At 44.1% G+C, this 20,155-nt stretch overlaps 2 protein-coding genes across 37 annotated transcripts in view; one reads left to right on the top strand and one right to left on the bottom strand.

The window, feature by feature from the left end:
* Nucleotides 1-13,721, top strand: part of RBMS2 (RNA binding motif single stranded interacting protein 2) — an 80,647-nt gene extending 66,926 nt beyond the window's left edge. For 9 of the 24 annotated variants that reach the window (XM_070494454.1, XM_070494458.1, XM_014843935.3 and 6 more), the window contains 9 exons: nucleotides 3,590-3,669; nucleotides 3,804-3,913; nucleotides 4,246-4,292; nucleotides 4,708-4,801; nucleotides 8,826-8,903; nucleotides 9,535-9,645; nucleotides 10,267-10,347; nucleotides 10,789-10,874; nucleotides 11,638-13,721. In XM_070494454.1, coding sequence (XP_070350555.1) covers nucleotides 3,590-3,669; nucleotides 3,804-3,913; nucleotides 4,246-4,292; nucleotides 4,708-4,801; nucleotides 8,826-8,903; nucleotides 9,535-9,645; nucleotides 10,267-10,347; nucleotides 10,789-10,869 — 682 coding nt within the window. In that variant the 3' untranslated portion in view covers nucleotides 10,870-10,874; nucleotides 11,638-13,721. Of the gene's footprint in view, nucleotides 1-3,589; nucleotides 3,670-3,803; nucleotides 3,914-4,245; nucleotides 4,293-4,707; nucleotides 4,802-8,825; nucleotides 8,904-9,534; nucleotides 9,646-10,266; nucleotides 10,348-10,788; nucleotides 10,875-10,982 lie in introns of all 24 variants that reach the window. The other 15 variants (XM_070494464.1, XM_070494463.1, XM_070494466.1 and 12 more) reach the window with 4 other exon arrangements.
* A 2,971-nt stretch (nucleotides 13,722-16,692) lies between these two features.
* BAZ2A (bromodomain adjacent to zinc finger domain 2A) overlaps nucleotides 16,693-20,155 on the bottom strand; it is a 34,234-nt gene continuing 30,771 nt past the window's right edge. For 11 of the 13 annotated variants that reach the window (XM_070494437.1, XM_070494445.1, XM_070494440.1 and 8 more), the window contains 3 exons: nucleotides 19,868-20,094; nucleotides 19,609-19,752; nucleotides 16,693-19,521 (listed from right to left, as the gene is read on the bottom strand). In XM_070494437.1, the coding sequence (XP_070350538.1) occupies nucleotides 19,356-19,521; nucleotides 19,609-19,752; nucleotides 19,868-20,094 (537 nt within the window). In that variant the 3' untranslated portion in view covers nucleotides 16,693-19,355. The remainder of the gene's footprint in view (nucleotides 19,522-19,608; nucleotides 19,753-19,867; nucleotides 20,095-20,155) is intronic. The other 2 variants (XM_070494441.1, XM_070494436.1) reach the window with 1 other exon arrangement.

The following is a 20,155-nucleotide window of genomic DNA, read 5'->3' on the forward strand; positions in this document are numbered from 1 at the left end:
TCTACCTTTTCAGATCTTTCGAGAGACTTGGATTCTAGAACCAACTGTGCCACTACCTGCCCCCGTGATGTCAGTCCTTCCTTCGGGAGCCTCGGCTCACTCTCAAGTGGAGGGTGGCTTGGATGAGGGGTTTTATTCAGGTGTCCCCTGGAGGGCTGGGTTCTCCAGGTGCCCTCTTCTGCGCTTAGGTGTCATCGTTGTAGGGCTTCAGCCTCCCCTAGTCTGCCTAAGAAATAGTTCTGCTTTTATTTATTTTAAGATTTCGTTTGAAAAGAGATCCTGTTGTTTTTAAAAATTTTGAAAGCTACTGGACTAAGTGATCTGAAGGTCCCTTTTTGTTGTATAATGTCTTGTCCGGGCCAGGAGCACTCCCTTACTCTGGAGCATCTCAGCCCTTGGGAACAAGTAATGGGCCCTCTTCCCGAGCCAACTCTTTCTTGGTGGCACCACCTGCTGGCAATCCCAAGTATAACCAAGGGGGAGTTCCTAGGCTTGTGGTCATCAAACTTTTTTCAGTCCCATACTCTCTTAGAGCAGAGGTTCCCAACCTTTTCAGTTCATGGCACCTTAGCTGTCTCAATAGTTTTTTTGCCTATACATACAAAAGAAATACTCACTAGTTCAATTTATTAAATTATGAAATGGCCTAAACAACACAGAACATGTTTGTATCCTAACAATTTTGTAGCTATTTGAAAAAATGTATTGAAAGAGAAAATACTTTTATTTCATTCTTAAATCACTGTACTGACTAATGGGATGTGCACCTGCTGCACAATGTGCAACTCTCAAACCGGGGACGCACATTGGACACTTAGACCCTCATTTTCTGTCATACATTGGTTTTCATAATTATGGTACTTGCTTTTGTCATAGCCACTGTTGAAAAACCAGCTTTGCAAGAACACGTTATCAGGATTGTAGGGTGATCTCATGTTGAAATGGTGAACTGTTTAGAGTTGGTAGCCCACACAGTATCCAGCAGGTGCTGCTGTGTTTCCTCCCTGAGCTCGCTGCAGTGGCCCAGGCGCCTCAGAGATCAGTTTGGGAACTGTGGCTTTGAAGACTTGAAAAACTGAAATCTCTTGCCTGTTTCTACATTAATGTGTACAGATTTTCTTCATATATTTCATACATTTAGATTCTTGCAAAGTGTAATTTCCAGCAAATTATAAATATTGACACTGTAAATGAAACTCTCATATCATTTTTAAATACATCCAGATGAGATCTAGAGCATAGATGTCATAGCAATTTAATACCCAAAATTATCCATTTTAAAAAATACACAGGGCATTTATTTTTTAGTAGTCATAACTCATATCATTCTTACAGTGTTCCTATTTTTCTTTTTGATCTTGTATTTCCATTCCATTTCCCTACAGTATTGTATTCTAGTGTAAATATTTTTATAGCTGAGGGCCAGCCTGTGGCCAAGTGGTTAAGTTCGCATGCTCAGCTTTGGTGGCCCAGGGTTTCGCCGGTCCTCATCCTGGGTGCGGACATGGCACCGCTCATCAAGCCATGCTGAGGCGGCGTCCCACATGCCACAACTAGAAGGACCCACAACTAAAAAATATACAACTACGTACCAGGTGGCTTTGGGGAGAAAAAGGAAAAAATTAAAATCTTAAAAAAAAAAATTTTTATAGTTGAAAGTCTTTTTGTGGATCATTCTGTCATACTTCTCTGCAACAAAAATTTGTACTTTTTTTTCCTGTGGCCAGAAGGGCTATATGTGTTAACCCATAAGAAAATTATCTTTATAACTATTAGTTCACTGTTGCGTCAAACAGCATAAATACATTAAAATGTTGATACAAAATTATTTTATATAAAGTAAATTTTATTGGAAATGCTTCTATGAAATTGATAAGTTTTATTTAGTTTAGACTTTTCTAATTAGGTCATGTAGCCATCAGTGAATATGTTTACAGCTATGACAAGGTGGGGTTTAATATCAGTTCGACTGCTACTTTTTGTTTTCATGCTGAGAAACCTTGTTTACATAAGTAAGTAAATGGGAATGGAGTTTTGTTAAAATAGGAATTCTTTGAATTCCTTCTGAATTACATGCCAAGAACCAGGGCGATCTATTATCAAAACTGATTTTTTTATGTGTTAATTGACAATTCGCTGAGTCCTCCAGCTTTGGTGGAAGGAAGAATTGGTAACATTTGACTTATAAAAAGATTTGTAACTCAGCCATCAGTGCCTCATGTTGAGTTTTGGGATGTGTGCAAAGTAAATTGAGAGGAGTCGTTGTGAGAGAGGACTTTAGCCTGGATCCTTAGTGATCGTGACGTCTCCTTCAGGCAGGTCAGTTTTAGGAAAGAGTTTATGAGGAGGTTGAGGTTCTGAACGCCATTCTTCTAAATGTCTCCATGCTTGCTCAGCCTTTTGAAGGACTAAGGAGCAGGAGTAACCCAACAAAAGACTACTGCTCTAGGATACCCAACGTGGTTGCTCTAAAGGGTTTCATTTGAGGCCTTTTTTTTTTTTTTTTTTTGCTAAGGGAGCTTCACCCTAAGCTAACTTCCATGCCACTCTTCCTCTATTTTGTCTGTGGGTTGTGGTTTGCCACCATAGCATGGCTACCAATGAGTGGTGGTCTACCCCTGGGAACCGAGCCCAGGCCGCCAAAGTGGAGCGTGTTGAACTTAACTGCTAGGCCATGGGGCCGGCCCTTGAGGCCTTTTTTAGTGACTGCTTTCACAAGAATGGCTAATATTTTTAGTGGTTATTGGCATGGGAAATAAACTAAGACTTACTTTAAATATGGAAAGAGGGGAAGATGCTGTACCTTGTATTATATAGACCTTTATAGTTTTTAGAATACATTTAAATACATTATCTCATTTGATCTGTAGAACCCTGTGTAGTAGGGTAGATGAATATTATCTCTAAAGTGAAATAAGGATGGGTTCAAAAGGTTTTTATGCATGTCCTAACTCACCGAGCTTTGGGTGGTGAACTGGCGCTGGAATCTAGATCTTCTGATTCCTTACTTGGGCTTCTTTGCCCAAGAAGATACTTTAACTCAGTAGTTCCCAGCATTGTTTTTTCTATCACTATGGACCATAAACTCTGTCTTACTACTCTTTCCTCCTACAGATGCATGAAATCTTAATGACGTTATCAGTAGCTAATTCGACCTTGGTAATTATAACCAGAAGCAAGAAATAAATATTAACAAATTCTTAGCTTGTGCAGTTTTATTAGAGTGAGGGAACAATTTCCATTAGGAATTTTGTAGTAAAAAATACTGGTAACAGCCCGTATTTATTGTGCTCTTATTTGTGAACCAGACACGATACTAGGCCCATCCATCAGTATCTTCTTTGGAATATTCATAGCGTGAAGACCTCCATTATTCCTTTCAGGACCCCTGCAGGAGCCAGTTAAGAGAACCTGCATTAGAAGCTGGGGTTACCTCTTCAAGATACCTTGAATTTGTGTGGAGGAAACTGTTTCTGTAGTCACAACTTTTGGAGCATTTGTGGGGCTGGGAACTTAGAGCTTTCTCTTTGATGTCGGGAGAGCACAGATCCTGGAGAAGCTAGTGCCTAACCCCTCTTGTGCTCCTTAGGATGGAGTCCACAGAGAAGTGTGAAGCCATCATCACCCACTTTAATGGAAAATATATTAAGACACCCCCTGGAGTACCAGGTGAGGCATCTGGGAATCAGGCTGAGAGGGCCACAGGTTGTTACTTCCAGTGAAGATTCTGGAGGAGTTTTGCATGAGTGTGAGTGAGCTAAGTGAGGTGGGACTCAGCTGCCTGTCTGCTTTCTCCTTGGCAGCCCCATCTGATCCCTTGCTTTGCAAATTTGCTGATGGCGGTCCAAAGAAACGACAGAACCAAGGAAAATTTGTGCAGAATGGACGAGCCTGGCCAAGGAATGGAGACATGGTAAGGGGACCTCTGAGGAGACAGGAGTACTAAGGACATTACAGTGAAGTGGAGATTACCATGGCCTGACTTCTGTGAACTTAGGCGGCAGGCTTGAGAGCTTCCGTATGTAACTGAGAGATGCTGACTGTTTAATGTGCTCTTCACTGTGGGTCTTGGGTGGGATTTTGCAACGTGCACACACAGAAAAACTCTGGAACAGCTGTAGTGGGACTTGTCCAGACTTCACTTTAGTCAGTTGAACCAAATACATCCCCAGCTTTGGCATTCTGAGCTTGCTCCTGTTTTCATCCAAGTGCTCACAGTTTGAACACTGTGTTGTTTCTTTATAGGGTGGTATGGCCTTGACCTATGACCCCACCACAGCTCTTCAGAATGGGTAAGCATATTTTATATAATCAGGCCACCTGAAAATGACAACAGGCTGTGTCCAGGCACTCTGATGTGTCATCTTGATTTTTTTTTAAGATTTTTTTATTTTTTCCTTTTTCTCTCCAAAGCCCCCCAGTACATAGTTGTATATTCTTCGTTGTGGGTCCTTCTAGTTGTGGTATGTGGGACGCTGCCTCAACGTGGTTTGATGAGCAGTGCCATGTCCGCGCCCAGGATTCGAACCAACGAAACACTGGGCCGCCTGCAGCGGAGCGGGCGAACTTAACCACTCGGCCACGGGGCCAGCCCTATGTCATCTTGATCTTTAAACAGTAGTTAGTAGGAAGTGGCTATGTCTGTCAGTGGGGGCTCTTACCTTGTGGTTTCCTGTGACTCCTTACTGATGAGGTTTGTTCCTCCAGCTTTTACCCAGCTCCTTATAACATCACCTCCAACAGGATGCTTGCTCAGAGTGCGCTCTCGCCATATCTTCCATCTCCTGTGTCTTCCTATCAGGTATGCTCATGCCCAAAAAAGGGCGGTAATTGGATCAGTGTTTTAGGCAAAGGAATACAAGGTTGGAAACTCCTTGTTGTTTTCGGTTTTTCCTTTATACGTATTACACACAAATAATTTTACATAAAAGCATAACATGTTACCACATTACATATATATAGACTGTGGTAGTAGCACCCTCTTACTCTCTGTCCACCACTGAACATGTAAACTCATGTTAATTTCCTACTAGTTTCCGTATTTTTCTTCGTGTGCATATACACATATGTATGGTGTTTTGAAAGTCATTGTTTATTTAACAAAAATTTGACCATATTAAATATATTTTTTACACTTCAGTCTTCTCACTTAAAAGTATCTTAAACCGGTGATTCTCCAAGTGTGGTCCCTGGACCAGCAGTATCAGCATCATCTGGGAAATTTTAGGAACACAAATTCTTGGACTGCATCCCAGGTCTGCTGAGTTAGAAACTGGTCCAGCAACCTGAGGTTTAATGAGCCCTTCAGGTGATTCTGATGCAGCTAATGTTGAGATCCTTGGTTCTAATTATTTCTTTTTTTAATAGTTGCCTTATATTTCATGCTGCAGATATATCAGAATTCTCCAACTATTCTCCAGTGAAGGGCATTCACTTGGATTTCAATTTTTTCTGGTACAGATGATGCTCCAGTAAACATCTTGTGCCTGTGTCCTTACATATGAGTGCTTTTATTTCTGGGGGCTGGAGTGCAAGGAGTGGGATTGCTAGGCTGAATAATATATGGCCTTCGGTTTTATCGATGTTGCCAGATTGCTTTCCACAAAGGCTGTGTCAATTCACGTTTCCACTAGCAACGTATGAGAGTACTCATCTCCCTCCAGCCATAGATGACATTGCTCTTTTTCAATTTTTCCTATCTTGATGGATATAAAGTGCATTCTTACCTTAATTTGTACTTCCCTGACTGCAGCTGAGTTTAAGCATTTTTTTTATGATTGTCATATTTTGATTTGAACTTTGTATGCTTGGCTGATTGTTCTGTTTGGTTATTTGTTCTTTTCCCAACTTAAAAAACTATTTGTATATTATAAGTATTAATCCTCTGAATGTTATCTTTGTTACAACTGTTCTGTTCCAAATTTAATTTTTTCCATTGACATTGTGGTCATCAGGCTAGCTGTGTGTCAGGATGCACTTGGAGAGATTTTAAGCCTGGGTTACTGGCACCACCACAAGAATTTCCGATTCAGTACATCTAGGATGGGAGGCAAGCATTTGTATTTCTAACAGGTTCCCAGATGCTGCTGCTGCTACTGCTGGTCCAGGGACCATGCTTTGGGAATCACTAGTTTTTGCCATACAAAAGTTTAAAATTTATATATAGCTAAATATGTCTGCTTTTTCACTCATAGCTTTTTTTAAAGATTTTATTTTTTTCCTTTTTTTCTCCCAAAGCCCCCCGGTACATAGTTGTATATTCTTTGTTGTGGGTCCTTCTAGTTGTGGCATGTGGGACGCCGCCTCAGCGTGGTTTGATGAGCAGTGCCATGTCCGCGCCCAGGATTCGAACCAATGAAACACTGGGCCGCCTGCAGCGGAGCGCGCGAACTTAACCACTCGGCCACAGGGACAGCCCCTCACTCATAGCTTTTGACTTTCTTAATTAAAAAGGTCTTCCTAGTCCCTTTATTGTACATATGGTCTCCAAGATTTACTTAATTATTTTACATTTAATTGTATAATCATGAGGAATTTATTTTTGTATGTGGCATAAGATAGAGGTCCTATCGTATTTTCTTTCAGAATGTTAACCAGTTGTTCTAGCACCAAATTATTAAATAATCCATTATTTTCCCATTGAATTGAAATGCCGCCTTTGTTGTGTAATAAATACTGGGATTTATTTCTGTATTCTTTATTCTCTTCCAATGATCACTGGGTCTGTTCCTATTCCAATAATATATTGATTTGATCACAGTGACTTACATGATATGTTCTAATATTTGATAAGACAAAACCCTTTTCTCCTTTTTTTTCATACTTCTCTTTGCTATTTTTTGGCATGTATTCTTCTGTATAAAGTTTGTTTTAATCTAGTTTTAAAAAATATGCAAGGATTTTAATAGGAATTACGTTAAATCTATACATTAAAGAGAATTGACTTTTTAAAAAGTGCTAAGTCTTTTCACCCAAGGTATGGTATTTCTTTTCATGTTTTCAAATCTTTATGTCTTTCAATAAGATTTTAGTTTTGTTTATGTAGGTCTAACACTTTTCCTGTTAAATATATTCCAAGGTTTCTGTAATTTTTATGAGCATTTCTAGATGCTTCTTAATATATGGATGGAAAGCTGTTGACTTGTGTTCATCTCTCTTGGATGCAGCTAAGTCACCAAATCCTCTTAGTACTACTAGTGTTTTTTTACTTGAGTCTCTTAGCCTTTTTAGGTATTCAGTTATACCATCAGTGCAAAATAATAGTTTTCTCATCCTTTCCAATTTTATGCCAAGTGTGTTCTTATCTAGTTGTATTTGACCCCACTGTAAGATAGGTTACTATAATTGCAGCGGTTTTACTATTTCTCTGTTTAGGTTAATGTTAGTGGCTAGTTTTTGGTAATAGCCTTTAATATATGTAAGTAGTTTCTTTCTAGTCTCTATAACTTTGTGATTTTTTTTTTAAATAAATGGCTGCTGAATTTTCTCAGCTGTTTTTTCAGCAGCTACTATTGCACTATGGCTTTTTCCTTCAGTTTGACTTGCGTTTATAGGGTTAATAATCTTGAACAATCCTTACATTCATGGAATACACCCTACTTGTTGTGATTCATTTCTCTAGCTTCTCATTGCTAATTTTTTTTTCATTTTAAAATTGAGGTATAATTCACATACCATAAAATTCTCATTTTTCTAAAGTGTACAAGTCAGTAGTCTTTAGTATATTGACAGTTATGCGACTATTACCATTGTCTAATTCCAGAACATTTCATCACCTCAGAAAGAAACTCTGTACCCATTAGTAGTCATTCCCCATTCTCCCTTACCCTTAGCCCCTGGCAGCCACTAATACACTTTCTATGTCTATAGATTTGCCTATTCTGGACGATTTCATATAAATGGAAGCATACGATATATGTCTTTTGTGTCTGGATTCTTTCGCTTAGCATGTTTTCAGGGTTTATTCATGTTGTAGCATGGATCGGTACTTTATTCTTTTTTATGATTGAATTATATTCCCTTGTATGGCTAGACTACATTTTGTTGTCCATTTATCAGTTGATGGCCATTTGAGTTGTTTCCACCTTTTGGCTATGGTGGATAATACTGCCGTGAACATTTGTGTACAGTTTTTGTGTGGACATGTTTTCATTTCTCTTCGGTATATACCTAGAAGTGGAATTGTTGAGTTACACAGGAACTAACTCTGTGTTTAACTTTTTGAGGAACTGCTGTACCATTTTACACCCCCACCCACAGTGTGTAACACTTGTTGCTCTGTCCATTTTTTTTTTAAGACTTTATTTTTCCTTTTTCTCCCAGAGCCCCCCGGTACATAGTTGTGTATCTTTAGCTGTGGGTCCTTCCCTTCATGGCATGTGCCATGTCTGTGCCCAGGATCCGAACTGGCGAAACCCTGGGCTACCAAAGCAGAGCGCACAAACTTAACCACTCGGCTAGGGGGCCGGGCCCTGCTCTGTCCTTTTAATTATAGCCATCCTAGTGGGTATGAAGTGCTATCTCGTTGTGTTTTTGATTTGCGTTTCCCTACTGACTAATGATGTTGAGACTCTTTCATGTGTTTATTGGCCATTTGTATATCTTCGTAGAGAAATGTCTGTTCAAATTCCTTGCCCATTTTTAAATTGGGTTATTTGTTGGGGTATAAGAGTTGCTAATATTTTTCAAACAGTTTATTCTTAATATTTCTATTTTCTGAGGGGGCACTTCAAATTTTTCTGAGTTTTGCTGAATATTATCAAAGCATTGGGCGAACCCATGGTTTCTAGGCAATTAACATTTTTGTTTGTGTTTGCTTGCATTAGAGAGTAACTCAGACATCTCCTCTACAAGTACCTAACCCACCTTGGATGCACCACCAGTCATACCTCATGCAGCCTTCAGTGAGTGTTCAGAAGTGGGCAAAAGCCAAAGGGGCAATTTGATATAAAGAAAAACAATGGGATCTGATGACAGGAGATGTGGGTGTGAGTTCTGGCTCAGTCTTTTGTGTAACCCAGGCAGATGACCTTAAATTCTGAGTTTGTTATTATTATTTTTTTTAAGGTATATTTTTTGGTGAGGAAGATTGGCCCTGAGCTGACATCTGTTGCCAATCTTCCTCTTTTTTTTTTTTTCTCCCCAAAGCCCCAGTACATACTTATATACCCTAGCTGTAAGTCATTCTAGTTGTAAGTCATTCTGGTTCTTCTGTGTGGGATGCCACCACAGCATGACCTAATAAGCAGTACATAGGTCCCTGCCCAGGATCCGAACTGGCAAACCCGGGCCACTGAAGTGGAGTGTGCGACCTTAACCACTTGGCCATGGGACTGGCCCTGAGGTTGTTATTGTTAGACAAAGATCCCTCCAGACTGATGGGCAGAATGCCTATTCTTGTTGTATAGTTGGGTTGCTGCTCACCTGTCATTTCCCGGGATTTTAAAATGTCTCTCATGGTAGCCATGAATCACTGCTTCAGGCAGCCTCGCAGGACGCTCACCAGCTAACCCTGTCCTTTGTTGCTCCCTCTAGGGTTCAGTTCTGACACCAGGGGTGGATCACCCCATTTCTCTCCAGCCTCCCTCCATGATGGGACCTCTTACCCAGCAATTGGGCCACCTCTCCCTCAGCAGCACAGGCACGGTAAAGCAGGATATTTCTGATTATAAACTCCTACCAAGCAAGGAATACCTTTGTAATATTCTTCAGCCGTAAATACTTATGAATGAAGATGGGAATCACTTCAGTATCGTTGAAGGCCCACTCAGAATGGGAGGTAAACCAAAAAGACAGTAATCCATGAGCCAGGAATACAGCCATTCTGCTCCACAGCCCACTTCTTTTAACTGATTCCTCTTCGTGAAACTAAACAAACAGTGTTTCTGTCTACATATTTATGTAGGAGTTCACACATATTTCCTCGAAATCCTTATCAAAATAGTAAGAAGAAGAATGGATGGAGCTCATTAGGTTTCTTGTAGGTCTGCTGCATTCTGATGTGCACAGGCGGGCTGAAAGGTGGACCTGGCAGTGCACTGAGGAAAAGCAGGAGACAGTCGGGAAAGAGGAGGACAGGAAGGCCTGTAGGTAGAAGTCTCTCTAAGCCAGTGTACTTTAGGACCACCTGAAGTGCTTTTAAAAAGCACAATTAAATTAGGATCTCTGGGGATGGAAGACAGGCACCACTGTTTTTTAAAGCTCCCCAGGTGCCTTAAAAATAGCCAAGAACCACTGCTGTAAGCTCACTGCTGTTTTTCATGCCAGTACATGCCAACGGCTGCGGCTCTGCAAGGAGCATACGTCCCCCAGTACACCCCTGTGCCTTCTTCCGGTGTTTCAGTTGAGGTAAGAGCCTTCCAATCTCTTTGGACTGAGAATAGGAAAAGGAACAGAGGCATGTTTTCCCCACTCAAGGTCTTCCTCTCACAGTGATGCTGATTCTGTGTTCACAGATGGCTGGTGGGCATGTGCAGGACGTTAGGAAGGAAAGATTTAGTCTGTGTCCTTGAATGAGGCCCTTCCTCATGTTTGGGCAGATAGTAGTTATTACCGGGATGCTGGTGTGTGTTGACTCGCATGTCTTGGGAAGAGGATAGGCCGCTCTCAATATCGGGGAAGTGATGCTGTGGCGTGTGCGCACATGTGCGCGTGTGCATTCACACAGGTGTGTGGGTGGGGGGTGGGTCAGGGAGGGCACTCAGCTCTGGGTGGGTTTTAGCAAGGCTGTTTCAGTGGGAGGTGAGGAAAGGATGCACAAGGTGACTCTCCTGCTTGGCTGTGGTGCAGGAGAGCAATGGCCAGCAAAATCAAGTGACGGTGGATGCTCCCTCAGACCATGGGGTCTATTCTTTCCAGTTCAACAAGTAACAGCGGTAAGAACCACATGCTGAAGGGTGGGGTGTGCTGAGCAGCCCGAAGTCAGACATGTTCTCCTATTTGTCATCCCCTTCCCTACCCTCTCTGGCTTCTGCCTCCTTTAGGATTCTCCTCCCATCTTTGTTGAATACAAATGAATTCTTGGAGATGCTGATGCTCCCAGACTCCAGAGGGCTAACCAGGAATACAGACCACCTGTGGGTCCTGCTAAGAACCAACACTTGGCCATCGTTTTTCACAGGCCTGGGCCTAGAGAAAGAAATCTCTGCACTCTGGCCCTCTGCCAGTCCTCCATTACTGACCGAGCTGGGGGGAACCGTCACTTCCCATGTGTGCTACCTTCAAGGATACCAAAAACACCTTTTTCCTTCTTTTGAAAAGAAAGTTTTATGTTTTGTTTTTAACCGCAATATATACGGCAAAGAGATAGGATGCCTGGAGTTTCTTCTTATCATTATGAAAAACAGTTTTTAATGTGTGGGACTTATTTGAGGAGGCTTTAAAAAAGTTGTTATTATTTCTTCTCTTAAACAAAAAAGAAAAAGAAAGGTGTGGTGCTAGAATACTTATGAAGGGGTCCTCCTATGGGCCCTTATTACTAATTTAGTTATGGACCTTTTTGGTGTGTGTGTAAGAAAATATGCAAACTTTTAATATTTTGTTTTATAAAGCACTTGGGTCACACATCCCGTCTCTTCTTCACACATTTTATGCCTTCTTTCTCTCATCCTCATTGTTCTTTTTCTCTTTTCCATACAGTAGAGCCTGCATACTTCGCCTTTTTACAATTTTTAATTTTGTGAAATATTTTTGGAATGAAATTTCATATGGAATTTTTCAAGACTGGGCAAGGAACAGGCAGAACATGAAGCAGGCAATGGCAGTGGCTTTTCCTCCCTCTGCCCTGCCACATCCTGGGAGAAAAGACTAGACTTTACCTTCAGAAAGCAGAGATGTGACCCAGGCTCATTAAAGAGACAATCCCACAGCCTTTGGAAGCCATCGTTGAGCCAAAATTGGATGAAGACTAGGTCTTCCCTGGCAAGTTCCAGAAGGATGGACTTACGACTTCTGACTAATTCTTCTCACTGCCGAGGCCAACGCACTCTGAGGGAGTCTTTTCCCGCTACAGCTTTTCGGGACTACTTGCTTTCCTGCCTCCTGGAAGACCTTCTTTTCTGCCCTGGGTCTCAGGCCCCTCTCTTCCTTATCTCACATCACTGTACTCAGAGCCTTTCCAGTTGTGGCCTGGTTGAACCCCCTTAGGCTCCTTCCACTGTGGAAGGCCAGCTGCTTCCCCTCTAGACAGTGGTTCTCAAGGAGGTGGTTTTGTCCCCTAGAGGCCGTTGGCAATCCCTGGAGACATTTTTGATTGTCATGCCTGGTAGTGGGGGCTGTGTGCTACTGGCATCTAGTGGCTAGAGACCAGGGATGCTGCTAAACATCCTACAGCACACAGGACAGCCCCACCTCCCCCAACAAAGAACTATCCTGTTCAAAATGTCAGTAGCACCAGGGTGGAAAAACCTTGGTGGAGACGGTGTTGCCCCTAACCCTGCACTAGAGCACTTGGTGAGTTCCCAGCTCAACCCTGGACTGCAGTGCCTTTTGACACTCATGCAACTGGACAGGCACAGAACTGAGGTCCTTGAATTTTCCTCAGGCTTTGACCTTTGACACTTCTGCGTACATCAAGAGCTAGCTGTTCTTGAAAGGCTTGTGCTGTTGTGTGCATGCCACATGCACACACACATTCAGAGGGATTGAGGGGGCACTGTCCCCTGTGTGCAGTGCCGGGGTGGGAAAGGACAAGGCTCTCTGTAAATGTCCAGAGCAACCTGCCCTGCCTGGTATGTTTGGGCCCCTTTTCCAGGGAACCAGGACATCAAAAATATCCTTCTTGTGGAAGGACAACAGGGAGCTAGGATAGAAAAGGGCAGTAAATCCCATCTCATTATTTACAAGGTCAGGGGTCCTTTAAAGAAGTCCCCATTTTGCTGTTCACCTGCATCTCCTTCTGCAAGACCTGACTCTTTGTATATGGAGACACATAGGAGAGAGCCTTTGCCCATTTTCCAGAAAATAAGATCCTACACCTCTCTTCTCCCAAGTCACTCCCGCATGCACTGAATGGAGAGTTCTGCTCCCCTTTGCTGAAATTCACGGTCAGGTGCCTTTTCACTAGACAGTCAGACAGAAAGCCAGATGCTGGAGAATGGAGAAACAGGTGTTCATTAGGCTGGCTGTAGGGAGAGGAAGGAGATGATATTGGGGGGAAAAAAGCTGTACAGAGAGCTTGGGCCCAGCTTTCCCTCCCCTCCTACCCATCCCAGAATTGAGACTCTCAATGCTGTCTACCCCTAGACTGTCCTTTGTAATCCTAGGGGTAAGGGAGTGGGGAACAATGGGTAGCATATTAAGTGTAAAGGACAAAATTGCCACTATTAATTTTCTCATGGGTGCTTCCAACCTCAGGAAGGGCTTATCTAATTAAAACAGCTCCAAGCTCAGTAACCTTCTAGAAGGGTTTGGCTGGGCAGGTAGCTCTTATTTCTGAGTCTCCAGCCCTTAGTCAAGGAAAGTACACCATAGATTTCTTGTCAGTGGCCTTGAAGAAAAAGAGAAAAATCTAGAATCCTGTTCATTTGATTGATAGTTTGAGGAGCCTTGCTCTGCTAGGAGGTTTGGTGCAGTGGGGACCTTTCACGGGTGGAAACTGTTGTTAATGTCACTGCTGCCCCTTTTCTGCCTCCCAGAACTCCTGATTCTGCTTTTTCTGTATTTAAAAAAAATGTTCAAATGGCCATGATTTTGCTTCATTTTGTTTTAAATTCTGAAGTTACCTTTTGTGTATGTTCTCCTCATGTGAATCTACCTAATGGAGTCTGTCAATGAGTGTTTGTGGATCAAGCAGGTTTGGGCCTGGGAAGCGATGGGGAGCTAAAGCTTTCTTTGTAGTGGTTAATGGCACTGTGGAATTTCTTCTTCGTGTTTGTGGGTTATACTCTTATTTTTTCCTGAGTAGTTATTTCATTTCTAACAGTTAGTTCATAACATGGGTGAGAGATGGGAGAGCGCAGAGAGAAGGAATCAGCGGTGCTTTCTCTCGTGAAATAGCCCAGTGGTGGCAGTGGTGGCACGGGAATTGTAGGACAGCCTTCAAGTTCACAGCCTCGGCCTGGGCTCTTGAACCCTCTGCCCAATGTTTTCTGAATCCTGTCTTCATGGAGCCCAGATCAGTCTCTCTGTGCACTTCACATCTTACCCCTACTCATAATATTCTTCTAAAATTTTTTTTTAAAGATTTTATTTTTTTCCTTTTTCTCCCCAAAGCCCCCCAGTACATAGTTGTGTATTCTTCGTTGTGGGTCCTTATAGATGCGGCATGTGGGACGCTGCCTCAGCGTGGTTTGATGAGCAGTGCCATGTCCGTGCCCAGGATTCGAACCAACAAAACACTGGGCCGCCTGCAGCGGAGCGCGCGAACTTAACCACTCGGCCACAGGGCCAGCCCCTAAAATATTTTATAGTACTTTGTGTTTTTCTGTTTTCAGTTAGATAGAACATGGCAGCATCCCCTCCTCAGATGATATAATCCTTTACTAGGCTCAGAGCCTGCCTGTGCCATCTCGTGCCAGTGTTATTACTGCTCCACTCATCTCAGATGATACTGAGACCCCAGCTGATTAGACTTTTTGGAGGAGGGTGTGACAGAGCTTAGTGAGGGAAGATGTGGGAATGATGATGGGGAGAGATGTTATTTTTAACCAAAGAATTTGAAGAGCTGCCCAGACTAGGCAGCCTTGTAGCTCTGAAGAGGTAACAGCCCTTGTCAGTAATAGGTCGGTAAAAGGACATTACTTGCACTTAGGGTGAAGACTAGACTTTGCTGCTCTACCAACCATCCCTGAGTTGGGCCACCTCAGCCCTATTCCAGTCCTCTTCCTTGCCTTAGTGATCAGTGAGCTTTCACCCCCTTGGTGCCCACCATGCTCACTCCCTGCTGCTTCAGCATCACCCCTTTGGGGGCCTACATGTGGGTTGTTACTTTGCACCACAAAGGTGCTGAGAGAGGCCATGCTGGAATGGAGTGTTGCAGGGATCCCCGACAGTGGACTCCGGTCTTCTGGAAAAACCCACCATTGCTGCTCTCTTCTGCACTTGTCCCACCTTGTGGGAGGGCAGCAGCACTGCACTCATAAGGGGCTCCTTTGACTTTCTTAACCAAGGGCAATAAACTTGGGTTGGTGATCAGGTCTAAGGTTGTCCCCGGGCCCTGCTTAGACCAGCTTTAGAGAAGAGGGTGGGTGTTATGAAAGCAGGTCTCTAAGGACCAGGTGTTACATCTTGTGCCTTGTCGCACTGATTCTTCCCGATCCCATCCTAAACCAACTACTCCATTTCTGTTTTCCCCAAATTTTAGGTCCTTCCATGCAATTAGCAGATCTCTCATATTTACTCAGCTTTCGCCCCTTTTTGTAGGAGAGTCTTCCTTCAGCAGCTGAGCAGCCTGTGAGCTCTATCATCCTTCTGATCTTTGCTGAGTTTTGCTGGACTGCCTTAGGGTGGTCCCCACAGGACTGTAGTAATGAGAAAGCTAGGCCCCCTTTTACCACTGCCCTTTCCCCTGACATACCCACTTGTGTTCTGAATAAACCTTCATTCTCCAGGCACATCCCAGAACGTCCTTGTCCTTGTTACAGATCTACCTCAATTTCACAATCCAACAAGGACACACGCACTTGGTTTACAACTTTCCTTTACTCTCCTTCCCTTCGCGAGGGTTAGGAAGCTGGAGGCTAGACAGGGCTTGTGATCAAATGCAAAAACTCTTGGTTACTTCTACTTCTACGATGTCGTCTTTGGGATTATTCGCTCATGAATCACCCTAGCATAGTGTGAACTCTCCAGTTAGGTCTTGCTGTGATAGGCCAGGGGGTGGGCTGTGTAATGACTGCCTAGGATATTAACTAATGCTTGGGAGCCACCCCCAGGAACACCAGCATTGGAGCAGAGCTCAGAACTTAAGAGGGTAAGAGTGGGCCGGTGGCTGCCATATAGTTGAGAAGTTAGGCATGCGCCAAAGGGAGTTTGTGATTTTCCTAGGGCTCAAAGCAGATGGTCATTCTCTACCTTGTTGCAGTTAGTTTAGAGGGTTCACCAGAACCTAACTTCCAGCCTGGAGGGGGGTAAGTAAAGAAAGTCCTCGCCCCGTTGCTGGTGTCCCTATCCCGACACCCACCTTGTTTGGGGAGTGAGTGCTCTCGCAGGCACTTACCACCCTGGACAGGAATTACGTTTAATTTATACTCAAACACACTTTGTACATTTCCTTTATCCAGAAAAAGTTTATATTCTGTACTCTTTCCTACAGCTTGGTAGAGCTTTGTTTTGTCTTATTTCAACTTTTGTTTTGAAATAAAACCCAAGTCTACCTCCTGGTTTCTTATCCATGGGTGGAAGCTGGGACGCCAGTGATGGGCCCCTATTTGGTACTCCGACAACACAGGTGGCAGCGTAGGAAGCCAAGGCCATGTCTCACAAGGCAGGAACTGGGTACATGGAATCCCACTTAGCACCAGCACCTTGGCCAGGAGCACTAAGACCCTATTCCATCCACATAAGCAGAAATTCTGCTTTTGATGCTGCTTGCACAGGAAAGGCCACGCTTGGAGACTGAGGGATAAACCTTGGAAGTTTAGAGGCACACTGCTCCCGTGCCTGCTGTCTCCTCCACCAATCGGTCATACTCACTAACACCTTCCCCTTGCAATGCGACAACCTATGTTGAAGGGAAGAGAAATACACAGAGTCTTTTGAATCTCTATCAAATGTGGTTTTTATTCAACTGACAAGCACTTTTCTACAGCTGCACTTGTGGAACATCACATGGCAAAAACAGGAGTTTTTTTCTCTAGACTTTTTTTTTCCTTTTTTTTAACCTTATTAAAAATGAGATTGGTCCTAAAAATATAGAAAGAAATAAATTTAAATTCACAAAAAACTGTACATTATCAAAAAGTCACTAAAACACCACATTTGGTTATATAAAAAGTCAAGTCCCTTTTGTTGTAAAAGGAACACGGAAACTTGTTGGTGTTGATGGTGTGGTTTCTTCCTGTTACCAGACTGATAGGGAGAGGGGAAATCAAGGGGCAGGGGGTGGGTTTTATTATTTTTTTTAACCTGCCTTCCCTACCAAATACTCTTTATTTGTCAAGAAGAGAAAATCCACCTAGCTCAAGGGGCAGTGAACATGAGGAAAGAAAAGTGAGAAATGGCCCCTTTAATCATGCCCTACCCCCACCCCCCGCCAGCCCCCACTCCTTCAAACTGAGGCTAGGACTCCACCCCACCTTGAGTGCCTGGTCCCTAGGGAAGAGATGGAGCTGGGAGAGGAACACAAAGCAGGAACAGTTGAGATTTCACTCCCCCGTCCACCTCGCCTCCAACAATAAAATTAATCTGGTTCATTTTATACCAGGGGAAAACTGCCATGGGGAAAAAGAAGAGCCCCCAACTCTAACAGTTCCAAACGTTTGACTAACACAAAGTTTGTTACAGCGCAGTTATTTAGATAAAATATAAATATTTATGCATAATATAAAGTCAATTCAAATATTCTTCAATCCACCTCTTATTTAAAAGCAAAAAAAAAAAATCTCAAATAAAATTAAAAGTTTTGAGGTTTATCTGACAGAAAAGGCGACTTTAGAAATAGGCTATGGGGGAGAAGGGCATAAAGGAACAAGGGGGCTGCCCCAGGACCCCCACTGCCCCCACCCCTTCAGTGGCCAGTCAGTGCTGCCGGAAATACGAGGAATGCTCCACCTCACCTGGCAACTCCCTCCTCCTCCACCAATGGAACATTTCTTGGATGCCCCAGCTTCCGCTTGGGCCAGCCAGCAGCCACCTCCCCAGTGCAAGTACCCGTAATCTCTGATGGGAGGGGCTCTGCTGAGCAGGAAAGCAGGGGGCCAGGGGCCCATGGCTATAGCTGGGAGTTAGCAGCTTTCCTCTCACATGTTGGGGCTTAACTTGGGCATAGTCACATAGAGGGCAGAGGAGGACACAGAACCCCTCCTCCCTACTCTTGTGCTCCGGGGTCTCTGCTGCCGGGGAAGGGGTCCTGGGGTATGACGAAGATAAGGGAAGGAAAACACAACTAAACCCACAGAAGCTCATGGGATTAGGAAAAGATCCAGTTCTACCCCTCTCCCTGCAAAAGCTTAGACTCAAAGCCACTGAAAGGAGAGGGAGTTCCTGCTGAAAAGATTGCACAGTTTGAAGAGGCTGGAACAGAAATGACTGGGAGAGAGAGGAGAGAGACAGCCTTGTACCCAGAAAAACTGTTCCTGTGGTTTCCCAAAGACAAATGATGGTTTGGAACAACAGGAAAGGTAGGAATAAAAACAGACACTTGGCGAAACTGAATGGATGCCATCAAACACAGGGGCACAATCACAGCATCCTCTCTCTCTCTCTCACACACACACACACACACACACACACACCTCTCTCTCTCTCTCTCTCTGAGGCCAGTCAATTGCTACCTGGCCTCTATCTTGGGGTGTGCCCAAGCTCAGCAGTAGTTGTCCCTGAGGAGTTCCCAAGAGGGAGGTTTGGGTAAGAGGTGGGGAAGGAGGCGGGAAGGCCCAGGGTGCCTCCCTGCACTCTCCCCAGCTACTGAGTTTCAGAAAAGGCTAGAAACTCAGCATGTGAGGAGTATCCAACACTATAGAGGGGATAGCTATTGGCAGGAAGATGAGGACAGAGAGAAAGACAGGGACCTCTGAACTTTTTTTTTCCTTTGAAGGGAAAAAAAGATTTTGGGGAAATGGATGGAGGAACCCGTACACGATAGTTTTACATTATTGGATGAGAGAAAATCTGAAAGAGGGAGAGGAGGGAAAAGGAAAAATCGAGAGAGAGAAAGTGAGAAGCAGGGGAGGGGCTGAACATGGAAGCAGCATGTTCAGGGCCCGGTGTCCGGCTCGACACACTTGGGAGTTAAGTCCACTTTACTGGCCGTCACTGCGGGTCCACACACAGTACAGAGTGTTTCTCGGTTTCACACATTCACTAGAACTATTGCTATTGTTAAATAGCCCCAGAATCCCGGGGCACGTACAGGGAAGGAGAAGAAGCTGGGAGGAGGAAGTAGGGACCTCTTTCCTCCTCCTCATTTTTAATTAGGAAATAAAACAGAAAGGAAAAATTATTTTTTTCTTTCTTTTTTTGGCTTTCAGTCCAGAAGGACCTCATCTCTGCCCCTCTTATTTGAGGAGCGAGAGGAGGAAGGGAGAAAGGGGTGTCGGGGTAAGAGGATATAAGTGCTGCCATGGGTAGGGTCAAAAATCAGGGTTATATCTGACTTGAGTCTGGACCCAGGGCAGCATCAGCAGGTGAGAATGGCAGGGTTTTTTGTTTGGAGGGCAGAAGGAGATGCCACAAGGTGACTCCCCACCTCCCATGTCTCATAGATTGGCCTGTTTTCCCTGATAAAACTCCTCCCAGCGGCTCTCGAAGAAGCGGCGCATGATGTGCCCAGCCTTGCCCACTTCAGAGTCATCCTCGTTGAAGGTCTGGCAGTTGTCAAAGACCAGGAGTGCGTCAGCCGCAAACTCCTCTGAGCTGGTGTACCTGGGCAGGGGTGGAGGCAGAGCTGTGAGCTGGGCAGGAGTTACAGCAGTGGCACAGGAGCTGAGTGAGTTGCTGATGTCTACTTACCCTCCCCGGAGCAGCCGCTCCCTCATGGTGGAAAAATCCATAGGGTTTTTGATGATGCGCCGGTACCCACTCACCAAACGTGGGTTCACAGGCTCCAGGAAGGGCCAGGCTGCATCATGGGACTCCATCTCCATCAAGATAATCCTATCATTAAAGGGACAGTGATGGCTGTATCTCAGGAAGCAGATACACTTACCGCTCCCAGCCCTTTACTCTGGCAAAGATAGAGCCAGTTGCCCCCAGAATTCACTCCACTCACTCGCAAAATGTGAGATCACTGTGGTGGTTCCGCATGGAGAGTCGCCGCCGCTTCGAGGGGGACAGCCCTTCTTCGGAGTACCGAGGCACTGCTGGGCTTTCTCGGCCCCTTGACAGTACCCGGCGTCGGCGGCCATCACCCTCTGGGAAGTTCAGCACATAACTACTTTTCCGCTTCTGGCCTCGTTTTGGGAAACGAGGCTTCTGAGTGAATTCTCCCTCTACCTGCTAGGGAGAGAAAAAAGATGAGATCACCAACAGCTGCAGATATACTCTGCCTAGCCTCCAC

Source organism: Equus asinus, chromosome 22 (genome assembly GCF_041296235.1).
Source record: "Equus asinus isolate D_3611 breed Donkey chromosome 22, EquAss-T2T_v2, whole genome shotgun sequence".
NCBI classification, from domain to species: Eukaryota; Metazoa; Chordata; class Mammalia; order Perissodactyla; family Equidae; genus Equus; species Equus asinus.